The 22,704-nt window shown below is 40.7% G+C and overlaps 1 protein-coding gene and 1 long non-coding RNA gene across 2 annotated transcripts in view; both read right to left on the bottom strand.

The window, feature by feature from the left end:
- The window catches only part of LOC134803216 (uncharacterized), a 207,691-nt gene that overhangs the window by 40,637 nt on the left and 144,350 nt on the right, over positions 1–22,704 (bottom strand). The window lies entirely within an intron of this gene.
- LOC134803071 (phenoloxidase-activating enzyme-like) lies at positions 3,813–14,337 on the bottom strand. Its single transcript, XM_063775781.1, has 6 exons — positions 14,271–14,337; positions 13,772–13,864; positions 10,860–11,022; positions 6,494–6,693; positions 5,537–5,688; positions 3,813–4,130 (listed from the first exon to the last, which is right to left on the bottom strand). Exons 1-6 carry the CDS (start codon positions 14,320–14,322, stop codon positions 3,870–3,872), a joined length of 921 nt encoding a protein of 306 aa, XP_063631851.1. The 5' UTR covers positions 14,323–14,337; the 3' UTR covers positions 3,813–3,869.

The raw sequence follows: 22,704 nt of genomic DNA, 5'->3' as shown, positions 1-22,704 counted from the left end.
CTTTTACCACTGGTAACTACTGGGAAAAAAATCCTAGTAGTTACCACCAACTCGGTTTGGTGGTACCTACTGGGAATTTTTATTCCCAGTAGTTACCACTGGTAAAAGGTGGGAATTTCTTTTCTACAAACCGAGCTTCGAAGGAGAAATGCTACAGTTGATGGAAAAAAGGCTGATTTGATGCAAAGATAATCACTTAATATATGTGAGGTTATCTTGTGTATTTTACCGTTTATTAAAATTTTGGAAGGCTCACGTGCAGTTTTTCCTCTTATATTACAAGTGTTCGATTGAAAACTAAGCTTTGGTGTATACCTGGATCACCTGCATGTACAAGAAGGCGTTTCATATACGCCCGCCCATCAGATAGGTACACAAAGTCATGATGCGTATGGAATACAGCATGTGTGGCCAAGCCATTATGCCCTAAATTATGTACTACTTCGTTAAAACTTAGCTTACCTGTGTATTTACTCTTTCCAAAATATTTATCTTCCTTAAAATGCAGCCTACACAAACGGTCTTTGTCATTTGCCTTAGTTTTTGGTACTCAAAGCTTTTTCTCACCGATTTATGCATATCGGGTCCTTGGGAAAAAAGGGAGATCCTATAGGTATATTTCCACAATTTTTCGCACACTATTGCAGTATTGTGGAGAAAAAAATACATACAACCGAATTGATAACCTCCTCCTTTGGGATTTGGAAGTCGGTTAAAAAAGGAGAATGTTTACAATTTATTGGAAACAATGTATGTGATTTGACAGTGACAGCAACTCCACTATGGAGGCGCCACCTGGCGTGATAAAATGTCAGTTATGCCTCCTCATTCTATCTGTAGTGGAAAAGTAGGATATACGATTCAAAACTTGTCAAAAATCGATGAAAACCTTTTTATTTTTGACATCTGTGAGACATCATCTCAACGTAAGTGTTACTCTGAAACCACGTCAGTAGTTAGAAAACGTTATTTAGATATTAGATAGATTTATGAATAAAATTTGAACTGAATGTTTTCTTTTTTTTTAAAGCCCTCTAAGACCTCTATGGACTCATTTACTTATGACTTTTTTCAGTTAGCATTATTAAGTTAAGTTCAAGCTGCGAAGAAACCATATTTTCTATATAGAAATTATTATTCTTTACAAATGTGGTCGGGCTGCAAAAACTGCCTGGCTAAGGTGAGGCCGACCAAGACATACGTCAACAGGCTTATTTTAGCTATTATAATCCGTTTGTTTCATTCTATTTTTCGATGAGGTAAATTGTAGCTCTCACGTGGTACCACAAAATTGGACGGACACAGGAACCTGCCAACACAGGATTTGGCCGACCACTTTTTTTTTACTGTCCTCAAAGGCAGCTATTGTACCATACAAGTTTCATACGATTTTGCGATAAAAAATTTTTGATGGTTTTTGTATAAATTTGGTCGGACTGCAAAAACTGCCAGGTTAAGGTGAGGCCGACCAAGACATACGTCAACAGGCTTATTTTAGCTATTATAATCCGTTTGTTTCATTCTATTTTTCGATGAGGTAAATTGTAGCTCTCACGTGGTACCACAAAATTGGTCGGACACAGGAACCTGCCAACACAGGATTTGGCCAACCACTTTTTTTTTACTGTCCTCAAAGGCAGCTATCGTACCATACAAGTTTCATACGATTTTTCGATAAAACATTTTTGATGTTTTTTTTATAAATTTGGTCGGACTGCAAAAACTGCCAGGTTAAGGTGAGGCCGACCAAGACATACGTCAACAGGCTTATTTTAGCTATTATAATCCGTTTGTTTCATTCTATTTTTCGATGAGGTAAATTGTAGCTCTCACGTGACCCAATAAATCTGGTCGGACTGCAAAAACTGCCAGGCTAAGGTGAGGCCGACCACTTTTTTTTTACTGTCCTCAAGGTCAGGTATACTACCATACAAGTTTCATTCTATTTTTCGATGAGGTTTTTTTTGATGAATTTTTGCCCAACGTTTTTGCCATTTGTACAAAATCTGCCAGGTTAAGCCTAGGCCGACCAAGTGCGTTGGAAGCTACTAAATGTCAGGTACCTCTACAGGGTAGGTATATTCTATTTTTTGATGAGGTTTGTTTCCTGCAGCCGGCCACCGGACTATAAGCCCATATGCTATGATTGATTCAGCTAGTGCATTGTACATGTTTATTAGTATTTTGTATGGTACTTTATATATAATGACTGAAAACTTGGAAAGGATTGCTCGCAATTTATCGCATAAGGCATCAATGTGTGGACCCCAATTAAAGCGTTCATCTATAATAACCCCAAGATATGAGGCTTGATTAGTCTGCTGTATTGTTGGACACGAGCATCTAGGAGAACTTTCGTTCAGTGTATGAAGACAATTATGGTTGTGAGCTATCAGGTTAATATTCGTTGGTGCTAATCTACGACTTGAACAGATATGTATTAGCTGGGTTCAGCACAAGTCCTGCATCATGGGACCACTTGCTTATGGCGGTGAAGTCAGCTTGCAGTTTCTTAAGGGCCACATTTAAATTTTTGTCCAGTTTGTCAGTTATTGTAATTGTAGTTAGTTTTAGTTTTAGATTCCTGTTTATGTCTTTTAGTAATTTGTATTAATAAATACTATTAAATATATTATTTTGCTATCATTTTCCCGTGCGTCTTGCTCGCGCCAATACATCTTCGAAGTACGCGCGAAATGCACACGCGAATGATAACAAAATTATATCATTTTGATATCTAACTGTAAGTTCGAATTGCCCCCTAGACGCCGCAGTTTAGATGGTTGCCACGTTACACTTACATGAGTCCCGTTTCATTGGTCGGGTTTCGCGCCGAGGTAAATGAAAAGCTAGAAAAGGTAAGACAGGGATATAATTGGATCTTTCTAACGGTAGGTAAATGACAGATATGTTTTCAAATTTGTAGTATTAAATCTCTTCTATAAAAAAATTAAAAAAATTGAACTGTATATTTGTTATAAAAATTATTCAATACATGCTTGGAGTAAGTAGTACTTAGCTAAATCTATATTTATTTTAGATTTCACTAGAGCGCTTTTATCTATCTACTTACCTATCTCCTTTGATTTTACTTGAAGGTGACATTCGGATAGTCTGTGCGGAAAGAGAAGAGTCGTGGAATGTATTGGGCCCCGTACTTTCTTCTCTTTCCGCACTCTAACGACAGCTATTCGATTTTAAATTCAAGTATATAATTTGATTACAGTCACAATTTTTTATGTAGGAGGAAATTAAATGTACAGGGTGAAGTATAAAAGTTACGACGTATATTATCCGAACAACTCTTAGTTTCCGAGGAAACTTTAGTCTCAAGTTTTGTACGCTATTTCATTTAAGTCTGAATTCTTTAAGCAAGTTTTGTACTATGATCTTTATAGCGAAATAATACCTACTTATATAAAATATATGAAAACTGGACGAGTAACATGCACTGTCAAATGATCGCTCTCTAGTGTAACACGTCCTTTAAGAGGAGGCTTAAAGTCAGGAAAAAAGAAAGGAACAAAAGATACGGTGCGCCGCGCGAAACCTGCGATGGAATATTAGGTGATTCTATCGAGCCAACTTTAACCTGTTATTTTAATTATAGTATAGTTTCCGAGTGACTTTTTTCATGGCAACTACCCTTGATTAAAGGATGACTCACGCTAGACCGGAACAGGCCCGGACTGAGGCGTCCGACATGTAATTTTCTATGACGGCTGATCGGTAATCACGCGGTGCTTTCCATAGAAAACGAAGCTCCGGGAGCTCCGGCCCGGCCCCGGCCCTAGTCCTAAATCTACCGTGGGTCACCCTTAAAACGGCGACATTGTTAATGTTATTTTTAAACTTAGTCAAAAATAAGATTAATCTTCAATGTTTGCGCGAATCCACGCATCATACGCGAACACTTTGGTGTATACTCCCGGTACTCCTAACTTGCCGCATGGTATTCCTCCAAAGCTTACAATGCCGACAACCTCAGTAGTATAACCCCTGGCGTACATCAATGGTCCTCCCGCATCGCCTTTGCACGCATCCTTGCCTTCTTCGCCGCCTGCGCATAGTTGTCCTTGGCCTAGTTTAATTTGACGAGTGTTGGAAGTATTGTAGGCTGCTTGGCAAGACTGAAACAAAATTAGTTTTAGGCTGACATTTGATGACTAGTATGGCAGACAGTGAGACGTCCTCGTACAGAGGAAGGGCAGACGGGCAGGTCTATTGTTATGACGTGATTACGCGGACGATTATTGCTTTGTAACATTCTTAAATATTTTCAAATATTTAGATCCCGCTACATTAAATATCTAATATTTACATGCATGACGTTTTCACACAGACAAGGTCTTGTATCCCCTTTTAAATTTGTCAGTACAGTAGCTAAAGTATAGTGTGAACTAAACGATCTGATCTAGTTTACTCAAAGAGTCTCAAGAATACAATACCATTGAGTGGTAAACCACAAATTAGGATAATCACCTCGTAGTAAAAGCAGATTATAACCGCCTTGAAATGTTAGTATAAATTAACGACTCTATTTCTTTAAACAATAGACTACAAAATACACTAACTAAATAATGGCTAACCTAACTTTTTTTGCATTTAACAACCATCGACACTCAAAAAGCACACACTCAGTAGAAAAACAGCTATGAGATACCATAAAATTCCATTATATTTTCGGCTCTATAGTCTTACCATAAGGATACAAATGCTTTGAAGGTAAGAATAACATTCACACGTTTTGCATTTAGAGATAACAGATGTGCCGCCAGGGTCGTACTCGCATTGTTGCAATTGATAAGCACGTGGTTTATCTGTTTATGTCGGAATGTTATTTAGTGGTAATTTTTTCTGACATATACCTAACTACAATTGTAATAAAAGAGCGAGCGAGACACCAATAAAAAAATTACCTGGCCTGTTATCAAATTGTGGGACACATTATGATATGATTGTAGTTTTAAATCTTAGTGTCTAACTGGCTTTCGCTCGTTCAGTACATGTGTTCTTATTCAATTCCTACTGATCTTTTACGCAACTTGGCTAAGTTTTACCGGACATTCCCTGCTTTCGATTGGATTTTGTACCTTGTGATTTTAACGACCCTGGCTACGTTTTACTGGACTTGGTAATAATTATGTGGCGACCGTGGGTTAATGCGAGTGCAAGTGGACATTAACTAATATGTATAATAATTATACATTTTTATCTTTCTACATATTTTATTTAACACCAGAATACGTCCCTGTCGTGGCTAAGGTGCATGTGACTTTCCAAAAGATTGAATATGATATTATCTTTTTAGACCATTCAACAAAGAAATAAGGTTTAGAATTCAATATACATGCAATGTACTTCTAACTTATTTTGTAAGTAAATTGTTTGGCGCCTACGAGAACAAAAGCAGATAATAGGATTGTAATAGAACAATGCCATTGTTAGTACAGGTAAGTGAACAAGATCAGTTCAAAAAAATTTACCTATACCTATAGTAATAGTAGTGGTATTTGTTTTAATATTGAAATCTCACATCAAGAGTAACGTAAGGTAAGTCGACGTGATGCAGACGGTCACTGGCAGAAGAAGTGTCATTGATGGCTCCCCAGCCTGCAGTCCACATTCGCTGTTGCGGCGCTTCCACAGCGATGTCAGAAGTTGGCAGGCAGATTGGTTTAATGAAATCTAAAATTAGTTGAATGTTGAAAATAGTTCACCAAAATTGATTTGCAGCATGCCTATCATAATGATAAGTTATTTTCATAAACTGTTTTAATTAAGTATATTTCTTATCCTTGAAGTTTCTTTCTAGGCCTCTAGGCCCAATTGAAGAGGCAGGTCTCGGTGCCATAAGACATCACTAATAACATGTATTTACCCATTTTACATATTACTCTAAGGCCCACTTGCACCATCCCACTAACCCGAGGTTAACCGGTTAAATCTGGAGTTACAATGGTTACCAGTACAATTTGACACTTAACATAGTGTCCGGTTAATATAAAGGAAATCCCTTTTTTTTTAAAATAAAGTGCCTGAAAAAAAGGATAACCCCGGCTTAGTGGGATGGTGCAAGTGGCGCTATGACTAATTAAATAAATTAGCTATCTCATGCACTTTCTTTTAGGTGTCGCTGTCGCTTTGTTTGGTGAACCTAATACCCTATTAAGATTCTTCTTTTTTAAGGTTATTCAAAGGAACTTGGCAGCTTAATTTAAAATTACATTACCTATTTAAAATGGTACCGTAAAGTCGCGTTACTTTAGCCCTGGAGAGTAACTTTGGCCATCGAGATTACTGGGTCTTAACCAATATAACCCTATTGCACTATAATTATGGAAATATGCCATGAGGTTGGTTTTAGCTAAGCTCTGACGTTTTCATGTTTTTAATTACCTAGGCCCTTTTGAATGACGTTTTCATGTAGGTCAAAGTTACCCTCCATTGGGTCAAAGTAACCCGAGTTTACGGTACTTATTTGTTTTCTTACCGGTAATTGGAGCCATTTGAGCCAGTCGTATTAAAGCAATGTCATCGTGGAAGTTCTGTTCCTTGTGGAAGTCAGGATGCGTTATAACTTTCTCGATGGGAATCTTAAGCGCACCATCACTGCATTCTTGAGATCCACCGACTTCTACACAGTCTGGCCCGTCATTAGTTGTGATGTATTCTCCTAAACGTACATTGGCCCTGGCAAAAATTATTGAGACTATTTAGTATGTAAGGATATCTAAATTTTTATTTGTAACACAGGTCTTAATTAAGAAAGCAGGTAATTCTGTCGACTGAATTTGTTCAAACACCCAAATGTCTAGATATTTAAGTGTTAGCTTGCAATTTTATTAATTGTATTGAATTGCGAGTGACATACTTTTATCCCTACAATGCATACAGTTCCATATATGGCACAACCGAAATATGTGCGAATTGTGTCAAGAATCAGGTAGGCAGCGACATCTGTTATACTTTGAAGGTTACTTTGCATTCAAGGCTACTACAATAGTTCGGCGTGTTGCCGGTAGGTAGCAGTAAATATCCAAAGGTGTCGGGTGATCGATCAAATTTCGGGAGTTGGTGCAAAAATCAGTTTTGACAAGTTTCGAAGTGCGACAAAAAAATCATGTTAAAGTTAAACAACAAGAAAAAATATATATTGTGACTGTTAAACTGTGTATTATTCCATGGTAAGTTTAATTTTATAGTTTTGCAATGTTTAGATAGCGTCGAGCAATATTTTTCAAATGTTCCCGATAAGGTACACCATGCATTGAGGTTCATATTGCTTATACAAAACAAGTGAGGAACGCTTGCACTTGTCAGAGTCTTTATGACGTTGGCATACGTTTTAATTTGGCGTAATCTGTAGGAACGGTTATTTATGGTTTTACGGCACACTCATGTTAACATATGTACACATTTGAGAACTTCTGTCCAAGGCATAAGGCTCAAAATCGTTAACCTTTTTTTAGAGCTGATAACAGCTGATTAAATTAATAATTATGTAAGTATAGTTTTTAGATGATGCGAAGGTAATCCTTACGGGATGCGGATAATGAGCATTATTTATCAATCCTTTGCAAGTAAAGATGATCGGGATCAGGATGATGGGATCTTCGGATGCCGATAGTGAATTTGACTTTGAAATATTGCGGGCAATCATAAATCAGGCCTGTGAAGAATTTAGCGATTTAAAAAATAGTCTATCGTTATGTCCTGAGTTAGTTGAGCTGACGCCAGTTACATAGGACTTATTTCTAACTAATACACAACTCCATACATCGGAATCACCTGTCAGAATTTCGGAGTTGGCATCAAGTTCAATAATAGGTCACCAATGTGTTCAATGATCACCTACACGTCTTAAACTCTGATTCTGTAGAATGCACCTACAACACCATAATAAGTTTTGGTAATGCTGATGCTGGTTATACATCGCCACTAGAGCTCCAAGCTGGCCTCATCAGGACTAAGTAAAAATACAAAAATCTCATCAAAAACATCATACGAGGTCGCTAAATCCATAAAAGTCACTTAAAAGCAATCTACATCCATAAAAACTGTTGATAGCATTACAAAAAGAAACGGAACATATAAAAACGAAAATGTGCCATATATTTCTGTATGTATATACTCTATACCTTAATGCATGAAGTTCCACATATGGAACACAGATAAAAAACCTTTTATTTTCCAACATATGCGTTGTATATTTTTAGGGTTCCGTACCCTAAGGGTAAAACGGGACCCTATTACTAAGACTCCGCTGTCCGTCCGTCCGTCTGTCACCAGGCTGTATCTCACGAACCGTGATAGCTAGACAGTTGAAATTTTCACAGATGATGTATTTCTGTTGCCGCTATGACAACAAATACTAAAAACAGAATAAAATAAAGATTTAAGTGGGGCTCCCATAAAACAAACGTGATTTTTGACCGAAGTTAAGCAACGTCGGGCGGGGTCAGTACTTGGATGGGTGACCGTTTTTTTTTGCCGTTTTTTGCATTATGGTACGGAACTCTTCGTGCGCGAGTCCGACTCGCACTTGCCCGGTTTTTTTTTATTATTTTTCCCTACGCGTTAACACATATATTTATCACATATAATTTTATCTCTCAAAACAAAAAAGTTATGCATTGTAGGTTTATGATATGATTAGTATGAATCCTTTGCGTCGGTTTTTTGTAAGTCAATTATTTAGTGGGTTCTTTTCTTGGTGGTCCAAGAAGAAACAGAAAAAAACCATGTTTAGTGTTTTGTATGTTAACATATATGTATATATTTAGAAACACATACACGTCTATATCTAGTTAGACGTATAATATTATGATAAATCTATAATAATAAACTTAAAAATCAAAGGTTTATCATAGTTTTATTATTCTTTTAGTTCTGAGGCATGACCAAAACCATCTCGTTTCGTCATTATAAGTTCTTGACGTGGCCAGGAATACGCTGTCAATCTCTGTCGCATTCGACAAGATCACAATGAACACAGCAAAATAAAACCCTTTTGACTAGTCTATGTCAAGTAAGACCACGATGTCAAACAAAAACGTAACTTTGATCATTATATTCCCATCCCTTTAAAATTAGACCAAGACAAGTCTGCGACGATTTTGATAGCACACGCAGTGCAAGTGTTATTTTAACACGTTCACTGCGTTACGGGGGCTTTTGAACCCCGTACGATGTCATCATTCAGTGCGGAGGCTAAAAATCGTGTCTACTCGCTGGTGCGGAAGCTGTATCTTGGATATTTTTATGACTACGATAAAAACAAATATACATTTGAGTTTCTTGTCAAAAGTATAACCAAGTGGTATATTCAGAATATACGAGGTCTCATGAACCCCGTACCGACCAGGGAACAAATTTTGCCTTCTAGTGCGATACGGGTTCCAGTGAACCCCGTATAGATTTTAGCTGGCCCGTACGGGGTTATGACCACAAAGTCACTAGTGCAGTCAGCATTGCAAGACTTCTTATCGGTAAATTTGGGAAGCATGCTAGAATGGTGTTATTGCAAAAATAATGTAGTTAACAATTGGTATAATTTAGAACAAGTAATTATACTTCACGACATAATCATATCACTGAATGTTAGGTATTGTTGACTGCTGCTCAGTAATCAATTTTGACACCAGTCAGTGCCAAACATGTTGTGTCCGAAAGTGACGTTTTTAATATTAAAACTTTAGCTTTCAATCTGAAAAACGATATCTAGTTATTACTATAGTAAGCGCCAAAATATTTGTTTTATTTCCCATCACTATTGATTTATCGTATGTGCGTTACGGGGTTTGCTAAGCCCCGTAGTTTTTCAATTTTAGTGCGATACGGGGAGAAAATAACCCCGTCCTTTCATTTCTCTATAATTTCATACGTTTTTATCGTATCTACGTGCGAAGGGAACATGACGTAGGTAATTTCATAATCTTTAAGTTTGTCAGAAAAAAAATTAAATAATAAAATATTTCAGGACTTTATTGCAGTTTTAAGAGACTTGGGTGTACGGGGCACTTTTATACCCGTAACGCACCAAGGTGTAAACCACTACGGGGCGGATTAGGCCTCGTAACGCACTACATTTTAGGTAAAGGTTTTGGCTTGCCGCAGTGAACGTGTTAAACGTCAAACTTCTAAAAAATTATGACGTATAATAGTAGTTTGTGTTACAAGGGATCAAAATGATATATTTCCGTCAAGGGCGTACATTGAATCCTGAATGAAGCGATGGATTCTACAATAAAATCCCGAACGTAGTGAAGGATTCTAAAGTAGAATCCTGAGCGTAATGAGTGATTCAAGTGTTAACGCCCAAGACGAAATAATTTTGATACCGTGTGACACATACTGCTTTTCACATCAACTATGAGGAAAATAAAAAAATCTTAGTGTTGACACTACAGTGTTGCTACTTTTTAAATTCTACTCTTTTTTGCCAGGCTGTACATACGATGTTCATAGTTAATTATATAAATATTTTATACTGGCAATGAAAAGTCGTAGAACAGAAAAGTGCCACTTTGATCCCTCCTAGCAGGGAAGAAACATCCATTTTCCGATTAGGTGATGTGAAAATAACATTTGCACTGTGTATGCTATCAAAATCGTTGCAGACTTTTCTTGGTCTAACTCTATCCTCCTAAGGCCTGGCCGTACAAATCAAAAATCTAAAATTTGCCATTGAAATTTGAACCTACAGTGTAGAAAATAGAATTGATTTTGCGTTGTTGGAAAATTTAACGAAACAAAGCAAAAGCGACTCTGTTGAATAGGATTTAAGTTTCATCGAACTGAGGAGGTACTATTGGTAGGACCTTGGGCCTTAGGAGGCTATTATAATTTTAACTCACGGCTTGCCTAACTGCTGAGCTCGAGCTCCAAAGCATTGGGCTGCTGACAGCATATATCGCCCACTAATGAGGACAGCACCACACAGTAATTTTGTTTTGTTCTCCTTCCGGTGCTCTATGATACCAATCCATGGGTACTGGCTGAGCTGAGCGTAGAATCCAGCTGGAAAAAATCAGTTCAATAAATATCTAAGATTTAGAAAACACCAATTGAAAGTAATTTAAACAATTATTTAACCAATGGCTTGCAACATTATTTAAATTTTAAAATTGGTAATTTTAAGACGGTTTTGAGGATCTGTACCTATATTAGGGCCACTTGCACCATCCCATTAACCCGAGGTTAACCTGTTAAACCTGGAGTTACCATGACTACCAGTACAATTTGACACCGGATTAACGGTTTAACCCGGTCCTTGAGTTAGTGGGGTGGTGCAAGTGGCGATAAGAGTAGGTATTCAGAATTAAATCAGTGTAATTACTCCATATTTTGGCCACTAGTCGACATGACCTCCCAAGACATCCACCTTACGTTGACGTTCGGACGGCAACCTACAGCTGCTAACGATCTTATCTCGGCAGTAATGCGGCTACGAACGTCACTTATTTTATCCAGGAATTCTACGGCCGCGTCAACTGTGCAGTTGCCATCCGGTCGTTGCGGTGACTGATGACTAGTGACTAATCCTGAGTAACAAGCAAGAGGAGTTACGTTTTGATTTTGCCTTTCTTCATATTTTTTGTCTATTGCCTCGTTGTGTGTTGCCTTGATTGTCATGTACCTATAAATAAACTGTTTATAAACTAAACCTACTTTTTTGCCATGACCCTGTTACATTACTTAATACGTATTACTCGTAGTCAATTTATAAGATTTTTGACTTCATAAACTACTACTCCCATACTAAAGTATATTTATTTACTTTACTTACTTTATTTACTAAATTAAATTATTTCAGAGAAATATTTTTAATTTGTTTTTATCAAGTAGAAACACTACTAAATAAATTATAAACTGAAATAAATGTCATATACTAAGAAAAAGTGACCAAGGCCTCTAGAGCCCCAGGCTGGAATCGAACCAGCGTCCTCTGCTATCGCGGCAGGTGCCTAAGCCACTCGGCAACCGGGCCACAGCGGCATAGGTAAAATTTTCCAAGTATATGCACTTCTTACTGAAGGCTTAAGCGCCCCCTGGCCATCCCTAAGGTAGAACCACAGAACATATTAAAGAGGTTAGAACGGCTATCGCGCGCAGTTAGTATCGGAACCGGTGTCGCCGCTCGTTCCTCTCCACATTTCTCGCGCAACGGTAGTAAAAACTTGTGTGCCTGGTGAATGGATACGCCTCCTTTAGACAGATTTGATGTCTGGCTTCTTAATCTGAACGTTATTGTGGCGCAAAAGGCATGTTTACGTTTTTCGGTCAGCGCGGGCGAGTACTAGCATGCGAGCGTTTGCTCATAACCGGCGGCGACACGTACCCTGCTCGCATCGCCATTCTAACCTCTTTAATATGTTCTGTGGGTAGAACACTAGAGGCCTTGGTCACTTTTTCTTAGTATATGACATTTATTTCAGTTTATACTACTCCCATGTCGACCGATTGGGGATTCTTTACGAACACTTAATCTATTTATCATCATCAATCTATTCTGTAACACTAAGTTGGAAATATATCAGATAAATAAGTTTCGAATTACCGTTACATTTAACCACGTTACGTTTTTGCCACAATTATAATTTATGCCCTACCATGTACCTAAACCACATAATAATCTTAACTCCCATTATCAAACTCATTCGTAATTCTAATTGTCAATTCTATTTTTAGTGTTCCATGCAATACTTTGTTCACGGAACACTTATGGGATCACTTCGGTCTTGCAAATTGGCCGACCGACTTGACCGTTTGACGTAGATACCTAAAATTTGGAACAGTTATATAGCAATTACCACCTTATTGTAAATAAGTCAAAACTGCTTATTTCCTATTTTAGGGGGAAACTTAGGGGGTTGAGAGGGGTAAGCTGATTTTTTTAAGTTGCCATTACAACTGTTATGCAGTCAATTCTGTAGTACCTACTGCATTCAAATGAAATAGATTAGATATGAAAAATATGTCACAATATTAGCGATAACACGAGCTATCATATCATGTCAATGTGAAATTGCCGTTCATTATACGTAAAATATTATGAAGTCAATGATCCTTCGTTATTAAAATATATCGTGCACGTGTGGATGCATAATTAATTAATTAATATCCAAGTTAATTTATTAATCTTAAGGATATAAAATAAGCTTGCAAGTATATTTTATTTATTGTTTTTCCCTGTTTGTTTTGTTGTTCAGTCGCTCTAAGCAAACTTGTTATCTTCACCTTGAATAATAAGTTCACTGTTTTTGGTGTTGAGATAGTCTGCCCGATTCGAACTTTAAGATAGGTACCTACGTCAAATATTACGGCAAGATACGATATGGATTATGTCAGTGTCAAAAGAGACGTTTCTTCAAATAAAAACCTCACTTTGACACTGACTTCATATCGTATATAGCCGTAATATTGAACGTATCTTAAAGTTCGAATGGGGTCGAATGTCTGGATAACCAAGAGATTCCGGTCATTGACCTTGCACTGTTAACCTTACACTGAGCATGGCCCGACGTGCTCATGGCCGGGTTTTTAATCATTCGCGCGTGCATTTCAGCGTACTTGTTCGTACATGATTGAATTGTCGAGCGAGACGCATGTCGAATGATCTATTCGCACGTGTATTATTATGGCCCTTTAAATTTTCGACGTAGTTACGTAATGTGCTTATTATACCACAGAGTGTCGTACTCTCGCTCCGTGCACCAGATGTACTGTAAAGCAACATACACACCTGCATGCAAACTGTAGTACTTACGTATGGACTTGTCGACACCCACAGCACTACCGCAACATCCACTCCCTGGGTTTGGAGGTGCAGATGAGATTTTACAGCGTTCTTCAGCGTTTCCTTTAAACGTGACAAAACATAAAATATTGATATGAACCATTTTATTGTAGGCATTACTGTAAGTTAATATTAGCTAGCTTATGTAAAATCATGTGACCGAGAAAATTAATACAATCAGTGCAGATGGCACTGATTGTATTAATTCATAAAATTATAAATACGAATCGTAACATTCCTCATGGACAATTTTTCCGATGAGATCTTATTTGAAACTAACTCAAGTTATGAAATAAAAGAAAGCCAAGATAACCTACGATATCGAAACCACCCACGCAAAACAAGAAATAATGAAAAGAAAGCACAATCACCGAGACAACCTTTTTTTATGGTAACAATATTTATGTTTAAGTTATTTACAAATACGGAAGCAAATATAATTTACATGTGTAGGTACATACTTACGTACCCAAAGAAAAACAGAGCAACATCACAACGCAAACAGAAGTCAATAAATCCATATTCAATATTCCCTACAAACACGTCTAACATCAATGGAATACTCTTTCAAATAACGCAAATAAAACATAAAACAAAGTCTATGCATGTATGTAGCTACAAACCTTTTATTGCATTAAGATATGCTTTTTGCACCCTAGATCATTTAGTAACTGGAGAGGCCTTGTCTGTCATTTTCTGTACAAAATATTCTGCTGATTTTTGCGGAGGATGGGCACGTCAAATGTATGGCTTTTTGTACGTAACGTACAAATAGCCATGTCAGATAAACGTCAGTCCATACAAAAGTTTGCACAATGGTGCAAGGTTTTCGGCGGAGGGGTAATCTTTTAAAGGCGACTCCGGTTATTAAATGCTCTAAGATTGCACCGGTTTTTGCTACGTTAGTGTCATAATAACAAAGTCTGCTTTGATGGCATAAGTAAATTTGTATGAGGAAAAACTACTTTTAAATGTTATAAATAAGTTACATACTTATGTAGAGTCGAGCCGAGCTAACTTTGCATAGTGATGCTTTAGAAAGTGTAACAATGTCATCGTTCATGTCAAATTTATATGAAAATATGACGATTATAATGACATTCCCTCACTTTGTTCTGTGCGGTGCAAAGTTAATTTAAATAGACTATAACTTCATAACGGCAGGTATCGGTGTTTTTAAAAAACTATCTTCACTTGATCCGTCAAAATCACAATTGTGATGAGGTGTTTTGTTGCTTAATTTTAATATGATGTTATCAATTTCACAAGAAAATAATAAACTAAGTAATAGTTTCTTTGAACATCCATTCATTTGCTGAAAATCCCTTAATGTGTTTTTATCCAATTATTCCATTACGTATTGATGAGCGGCATGCTTTTTTATCTCCGTACTTTTATAAAACTACATATTTCTCAATATTTCCAATGTATTACTCGCGTGAGTACAGGTAACTTTTCTATATACATATATACTCGTATAACACCTACTTTACTTAATTACAGAAAGTACGTCATAAAGCGTTGCACAAAGTTTTATGTAAGGTCCGGCAGAATATCAGCGATGGCGATGTGGCTTGCCGCGTTCGTGCTAAGCCATCGCCAATTCTCTGCCACGACACATGGTTATGTTTTTGACATTGGAAATGTCTTTTCGTTCGCTCCAGTATACGGTCCGATTCCACGAAAAAGTGCGATCCCCTTATATCTCGGAAAGTTGTGAAGATATGATATTAAAAAATAGGCTCAAAAGACGCATAATCACGAGAGCTGTAAGGTGCAAAAATAATTATTCGAGAAAGTCAAAAACAAAAAAAGTTATGGTCGAAATAGTGAAAATGAAATACAATTTTTTCCGAATTTGTGATTTTGGTGCTCGATAATTTGGAAACCAAGAATGATATCAAAAATTTGAGAAAAACGGCTCTGGACAATTTAGTCAGCTACAATTTGAGCCTAAAACAAAGACGATCGGGCTAAGGGTTTGCCCTGTAGCCTAACCTTAAAATAGTCAAAAAGTCAGAACGACATTTTTCACAGGACATTTATGACTTCATGTTTCGCAGAGTTCGTTATCGGTGTTTGTTGTGAATTATCGGGATTATGACGGCAGAATAACACTTGCACTGCGTGGGCTTTCAAAATCGCTGCAGATTTTTCTTGGTCTAACTCTAACTATCCTGTTTGAGACGGGCGTAGATAACGCACTATTCGACAATCTATGCATTGTTGTGGTGGTGGAAATAGAAAAAGGCAGAGAGAGGGAGAGGGAGAGGGAGAGGGAGAGGGAGAGGGAGAGGGAGAGGGAGAGGGAGAGGGAGAGGGAGAGGGAGAGGGAGAGGGAGAGGGAGAGGGAGAGGGAGAGGGAGAGGGAGAGGGAGAGGGAGAGGGAGAGGGAGAGGGAGAGGGAGAGGGAGAGGGAGAGGGAGAGGGAGAGGGAGAGGGAGAGGGAGAGGGAGAGGGAGAGGGAGAGGGAGAGGGAGAGGGAGAGGGAGAGGGAGAGGGAGAGGGAGAGGGAGAGGGAGAGGGAGAGGGAGAGGGAGAGGGAGAGGGAGAGGGAGAGGGAGAGGGAGAGGGAGAGGGAGAGGGAGAGGGAGAGGGAGAGGGAGAGGGAGAGGGAGAGGGAGAGGGAGAGGGAGAGGGAGAGGGAGAGGGAGAGGGAGAGGGAGAGGGAGAGGGAGAGGGAGAGGGAGAGGGAGAGGGAGAGGGAGAGGGAGAGGGAGAGGGAGAGGGAGAGGGAGAGGGAGAGGGAGAGGGAGAGGGAGAGGGAGAGGGAGAGGGAGAGGGAGAGGGAGAGGGAGAGGGAGAGGGAGAGGGAGAGGGAGAGGGAGAGGGAGAGGGAGAGGGAGAGGGAGAGGGAGAGGGAGAGGGAGAGGGAGAGGGAGAGGGAGAGGGAGAGGGAGAGGGAGAGGGAGAGGGAGAGGGAGAGGGAGAGGGAGAGGGAGAGGGAGAGGGAGAGGGAGAGGGAGAGGGAGAGGGAGAGGGAGAGGGAGAGGGAGAGGGAGAGGGAGAGGGAGAGGGAGAGGGAGAGGGAGAGGGAGAGGGAGAGGGAGAGGGAGAGGGAGAGGGAGAGGGAGAGGGAGAGGGAGAGGGAGAGGGAGAGGGAGAGGGAGAGGGAGAGGGAGAGGGAGAGGGAGAGGGAGAGGGAGAGGGAGAGGGAGAGGGAGAGGGAGAGGGAGAGGGAGAGGGAGAGGGAGAGGGAGAGGGAGAGGGAGAGGGAGAGGGAGAGGGAGAGGGAGAGGGAGAGGGAGAAACACAAAATAAAAACTTATACAGAGAAACATAAAAAAGAAAAAGTGCCACGAAATGGTCTTACCTCAGCATGTTGCTGGCGGCTGCTAGCAGATAGCTGATGCTGAACCCTGGCAGTACCTAGTGGAGCTCGGGTTTAATACAACATAAACACACGCTGTTTTGGTCATCGGACTCGTCTCGATGGGCACTTACGAGAGTAGTACCCAAGATAGAGCTGATGCTGAACCCTGGCTGTACCTAAAGGAACTCAGGTTTGTTGCAACATAGGCACACGCTGTTTTGGTCATCCGACTCGTCTTGATGAGCACTTAGGAGAGTAGTACCCAAGATAGAGCTGATGCTGAACCCTGGTTGTACCTAGCGGAACTCAGGTTTGGTGCAACATAGGCACACGCTGTTTTGGACACCCGATTCGTCATGATGAGCATTACCCAAGATAGCTGATGCTGAACCCTGGTAGTACACCTATTGGAACTCAGGTTTGGTGCAACATAGACAAACGCTGTTATGGTCATCTCTCGTCGCGTCAAACTGCTGTCAAGAAAATTTCATATCTTGCAGCAAATGGGCCGCTGCCGATCACCACTTCTCGAGTTGACTACGGATTTGCCGTGTAATAATTTTCTTGTACTTTGAACATTAATATATCCTGCTTATTAATCGAAAAATGAAATATGTACCTACCTATACTTATGCGCCACGGCGACAATTATTCAAACTTGGATACGCGTGTGGAAATTTTGCAATTTGTTTGTTCACATGCGTTATGTCCAGGATACTTGTGTTAGTCTAAGAATAAAATAATTATCATTCAACGTTGTAGTTTTATTTTGTAACTTTTTCCTTATCCAGACTTTCTCGTCGCTCAGCGACAATATTTTTTCGAATTCCGTAGATTCATTTCCAATGTGCTCGATAGTCGTGTGAGGCACGAAATCTGTGAATTTTTTTTGTTCATATCGTGTGATTATGATAGTTTTTCTTTTAATTTAAGCTGCATTAGAATGTTTCATAAATATCTCTTTGTAATTACCATGCATGTTGTGGAAATGAATAAAGTGTTCAGTGCTTCCCCAGCCTTTTTGGCGTCCACTCATAGCACGTCTGGTCTCATAGGAAATATCTTAAGGGCTTTGCCCACAAACTGTGAGATCGCGGGCTTTGAGGACGCCAAAAATGCTTTTAAAATTGCTTGCCCAGGCAAACAATTTCCAGACAACCCAAATTCACAAAGGAGTTGGGATAATGTTTACTGTGATTTAACTTACAATACTCTCCTAAACAACTGTACAGGTCCAGACCGCGCGAGGCTTTTGGCAGTCGGAGCCCGGGAAGCCGGTTACTGGCTACATGCCCATCCTTCGCCCAATACTGGTACTTTCTTGGATCCGGCCTCCCTTAGACTGGCGACTGGTTTGCGACTCGGGGTTTCGGTGTATACGCCACACATATGCTCTTGTGGTACGGACGTGGACCGACTGGGACACCACGGATTATCTTGTCAAAAAAAGTGCAGGCCGGTTTTCGAGACATGCGTCGCTTAATGACATAGTCCGTCGGTCTCTTGCCACCATCAATGTGCCTGCTCTTCTTGAGCCGACTGGCATTATCAGAGATGATGGCAAGAGGCCCGATGGAGTGTCCTTGGAGCTTGGGACGGATGTTGGTGTGGGATGCTACCTGCGTAGACACACTGGCACCGTCCCACCTCCAACGGACTACTGTAAAAGCGGGCGGAGCGGCGGAAAGCGCCGAAATTCTAAAACGTAACAAATATAAGAGCCTCGGTAGAGAGTACCATTTTGTACCATTTGGAGTTGAAACTCTAGGTCCATGGGGTCCCAGCGTGCATAAGTTGTTCGCAGAAATCGCGAAGCGTCTGGTTGACGTAACTAGTGACCGAAGAGATGGCGGCTACCTCGCACAACGTATCAGCATTGCGATACAGCGAGGAAATGCCGCCAGCATCCTTGGTACAATGCCTCAAGGGCCTATTTTAGATTTAAGCTAGTTATTAATTTCGTTTAGTAGTACCACTGTATATATACTGTATGTAAATAAATGATTTTTATAATAAAGTGTTTATCTATCTATCTACTTTATATTGATATTAGAATACAAGTCCAAATTGACCTCACACTGAATATTTTATATACTGTATACTTACCGAAATTCTCAATGAGGAAGAAATAAATGCGATTATAAAATTTCAGAAAAGGGTTGCAAAGTAAGTGGACTTAAAATTTTAACTCTACCGCCAGTTCGTTGACTTTTGAATTTTACAGACGCATATAAATTACTTATTTGAAAACTTTAGTAGACAGTATAGTACATTTTACTACTTGAATTTATCGTAAATTAAGTTAACAACAATAATAAATGAAGATAATTACAAACTTAGTATTTAGAAACGTACTTACCGACGGCATTTAAAAGTGAGATGAAAATGAAAATTAGAATTATCAATTTTGAAATTAACATCAATAACTAAACTAAATTTAAACCAAAACCTATACAATGTTGCACACGATCTTTTCAAGCTACACGTTTGGCTAGCTTAAAAAATATATAAAATTACTAGGTATCGCCACAAGTTTTTTGTAAAAATATCAAAATACATATAATATATGTATATTCGGTAAAGAGACTATATCGGCAAAGTAGCCACCTGTAAAGTCATACCGGGAGAGAGTCTCACTGCCCAACACCGAGTCCTTGTGATGGACCTGCTCGTCAAGCCCCGAGGCACATACCGGGAGCAGTGCCGTCCCCAAACCCGGTGATGGCTGCTCGAAGGAACCAAGTCCCATGATTTTGCTGCCGCTGTCAACGACCTCAGTGTTGTGACGGATGGCCATTCCGTACAGCAAATCTGGGATAGAACTCAGGCAGCCATCACACGGGCGGCGAAGGCGGTGCTGGGGGTGTCTAAAGGGGGTCGCAGGCTTGACAAAGAGACTTGGTGGTGGGACGCCACAGTCCAGAGGGAGACTAGGGAGAAAAAAGCCCTCTTTAAAAAGTGGCAAGCGTCCAGATCTCCTGAAGACCACGCGGCATACAGGGCTGCCAAACGTGCCACTAAACGAGGCGTAACCACTTGCGCCTTCTGTACGATAAGTTGGAGTCGTCTGAGGGGCAGAAGTTCATTTATAAGTTGGCACGATCGAGGGTCAAAGCGGCGCAGGACATCTCCAAGTGCCGCTGCGTAAATGACCCTCACGGTAACCTGTTATGCGAGGATCGCGCGGTGAAGGAGAGATGGCGCTCTTACTTCCACAACCTGCTGAATAACCAGCACAAAGAGGTGCAACCTCCAGATCTCCCTCCGAATCAAGGACTAGTGCCACCGATAACGCCGGAGGAAGTCGAGGCGGCTCTTCGCCGCATGAAGAATCGGAAAGCTGTCGGAGCCGACGGAATCGCTATAGAGGCGTGGAAGTCGATGGGCTCTCAGGGTGTGAGCATACTCACGGATATTTATAACCGCATACTTCTCACCGGGAAGATACCCAACCAGTGGAGGCTGAGTATCATTACTCCAGTATTCAAAGGTCCCGCTCGGTGCGGGAGTGTAGCAAGTATCGCGGTATAAAGGTTATGTCTCACACCATGAAGCTCTTTGAGCGCATAATCGATGCTCGGCTCCGACAGGAGTGTACAGTCTCGGAGTGTCAATATGGGTTTCGGCCAGGGTGCGGAACGATGGACCCTGTATTTGCTCTGAGGAAACTCATGGAGGGATACAGAGCAAAGAACACGCCTCTACATTTCCTGTTTCTGGACATGGAAAAGGCCTTTGACTGTGTCCCTCGTGAGATGATCTGGTGGGCGCTGCGGTCCAAGGCTGTACCTGAGGCCTATATTGACACTATCCGGGACATGTCCCGCGATTCCGATTCAATAGTCAGGACCGCTGTTGGTGACACCAACCCCTTCTCTGTCACCGTTGGAGTACATCAGGGGCATCAGGGCTCTGTGCTCAGCCCGTTTCTTTTTAGCGTGATATTAGACGCCCTGTCAGCCAGCATCCGAGACTACCATGAGCAGCCACCGTGGCTATTCATGTATGCTGATGATATCGCGCTGACAGACTCTGATAAGGGCCGACTTGTCCAGCGTGTGAACAGATGGAGGGGGTCGCTGGAGAACGGCGGTCTTAAACTAAATGTGGCGAAGACAGAGTACATGGCCTGCAATAGTAGTAGATCCTATACCCGTCCGCCTAGGCGTGGACATGGTCAAGCGCACGGATCAAGTTAAGTACCTAGGATCTGTACTTAGCACTACCGGGGACATCGATAGCGACGTCAAAGCCCGAATATCCGCTGCTTGGGTCAAATGGCGGGAGATGACTGGGGTTATTTGTGACCCCAAAATGCCGATTAAATTGAAGGGACAGGTCTATAAGACCATCATTAGACCTGCCCTTCTGTACGGCAGCGAGACTTGGCCTTTACTAGAGCGGCACAAGCAGGAACTGCGTGTCAGGGAAATGAAGATGCTACGGTGGATGTGCGGAGTTTCACGCAAGGATCGCGTCCGAAACGCCCACATTCGGGGTAGTCTTGGCGTCCGTGACATCGCAGACAAACTGCAAGAGTGCCGCCTTCGTTGGTATGGCCACGTCTCGCGCAGACCGGCAAGGTACGTGGGTAACAAATGCCTGGCCATGCCGCCTCCTCCCGGTACGGGAAGAAGAGGCCGGCCCAAGAAGCGATGGCTTGATGTCGTTAAGGAGGACATGCGTGCCAACGGACTCACCACCAGGGACGCCGAAGATCGGGTAAAGTGGACACGAAGGAGTCGGAAGGCGGACCCCGGGTCCTCGCGCCCCGCGCGGGGGCACAGCCGGGATTGACGCCAGGATGATGATGATGATATTCGGTAACGAGTCGTGTAGGTCGTTTCTCAAAAAGTTGGCACCGCCAGGTTAAAATTTATGTTTTTCAAAAATTTTGCATTTTCGCATTTTTTTTTATTGGGATCGTTAAAAGGCAACATTAAGTATTAGAAAATGTGGAAGGGAAGCAATTCCTTCAATTAGTTTAGAAGATATAGGCGTTTAAAATTCAGGTGAATGATATCAAGGACAGGTGAAAGATATTTTGTCTCCAGGTTATCGATAGTAGAAGCAGGTTATCGAGAAATAAGTACAATTTCCAATGAAAATATTGACAGGTTATCGAGAGGCGTCATTAACCTGTGTCCGTTGCCGTTAACCTGGTTTCTTGTCATCATTCACCTGAAATAAGTGTCATCCAACTGTCCACCACATCATTATCAATGACTTCTAAATATAATCGAAAAATGTTTCATTTTCCATAAAAAGGGACCTGATTGTCCACTACGATGATTAAAATTTTGGATTCTGACCCACCTCACCTTCGATTCGATTCCCAATTTAACAACAAGTTTCTGTGAATAAGTAAACATTCAATCTTGCTGTCTATTCACCCTGGCAGTGGAACTCAGGTTTGGTGCAACATAGGCACATGCAGTTATGGTCATCCAACTGATCTTGGTAAGCACTTGGGAAAGCAGAACTCAAGATAGAGCTGATGCTAGACCATCGCAGTACCTAGTGGAACTCAGGTTTGGTGCAACATAGGCACACGCTGTTTTGGTCATCCAACACGTCTTGTTGATCACTT

This window comes from Cydia splendana, chromosome 2 (genome assembly GCF_910591565.1).
Source record: "Cydia splendana chromosome 2, ilCydSple1.2, whole genome shotgun sequence".
Lineage (NCBI taxonomy): Eukaryota > Metazoa > Arthropoda > Insecta > Lepidoptera > Tortricidae > Cydia > Cydia splendana.
The sequence above is the reverse complement of the archived record's forward strand: the minus strand, read 5'-3'. Positions and strand labels throughout refer to the sequence as shown.

Excerpts from the sequence above, each read along its gene's own strand:
- LOC134803071 (XM_063775781.1), bottom strand. The coding sequence starts at position 14,322 with ATGGATTTATTGACTTCTGTTTGCGTTGTGATGTTGCTCTGTTTTTCT. Across the intron at positions 13,865-14,270 it reads GTTGCTCTGTTTTTCTTTGG|GAAACGCTGAAGAACGCTGT; the intron begins GTACGTAAGTAT and ends TCACGTTTAAAG. Across the intron at positions 6,694-10,859 it reads GCTCAGCAGTTAGGCAAGCC|GGCCAATGTACGTTTAGGAG; the intron begins GTGAGTTAAAAT and ends AATTTTTGCCAG.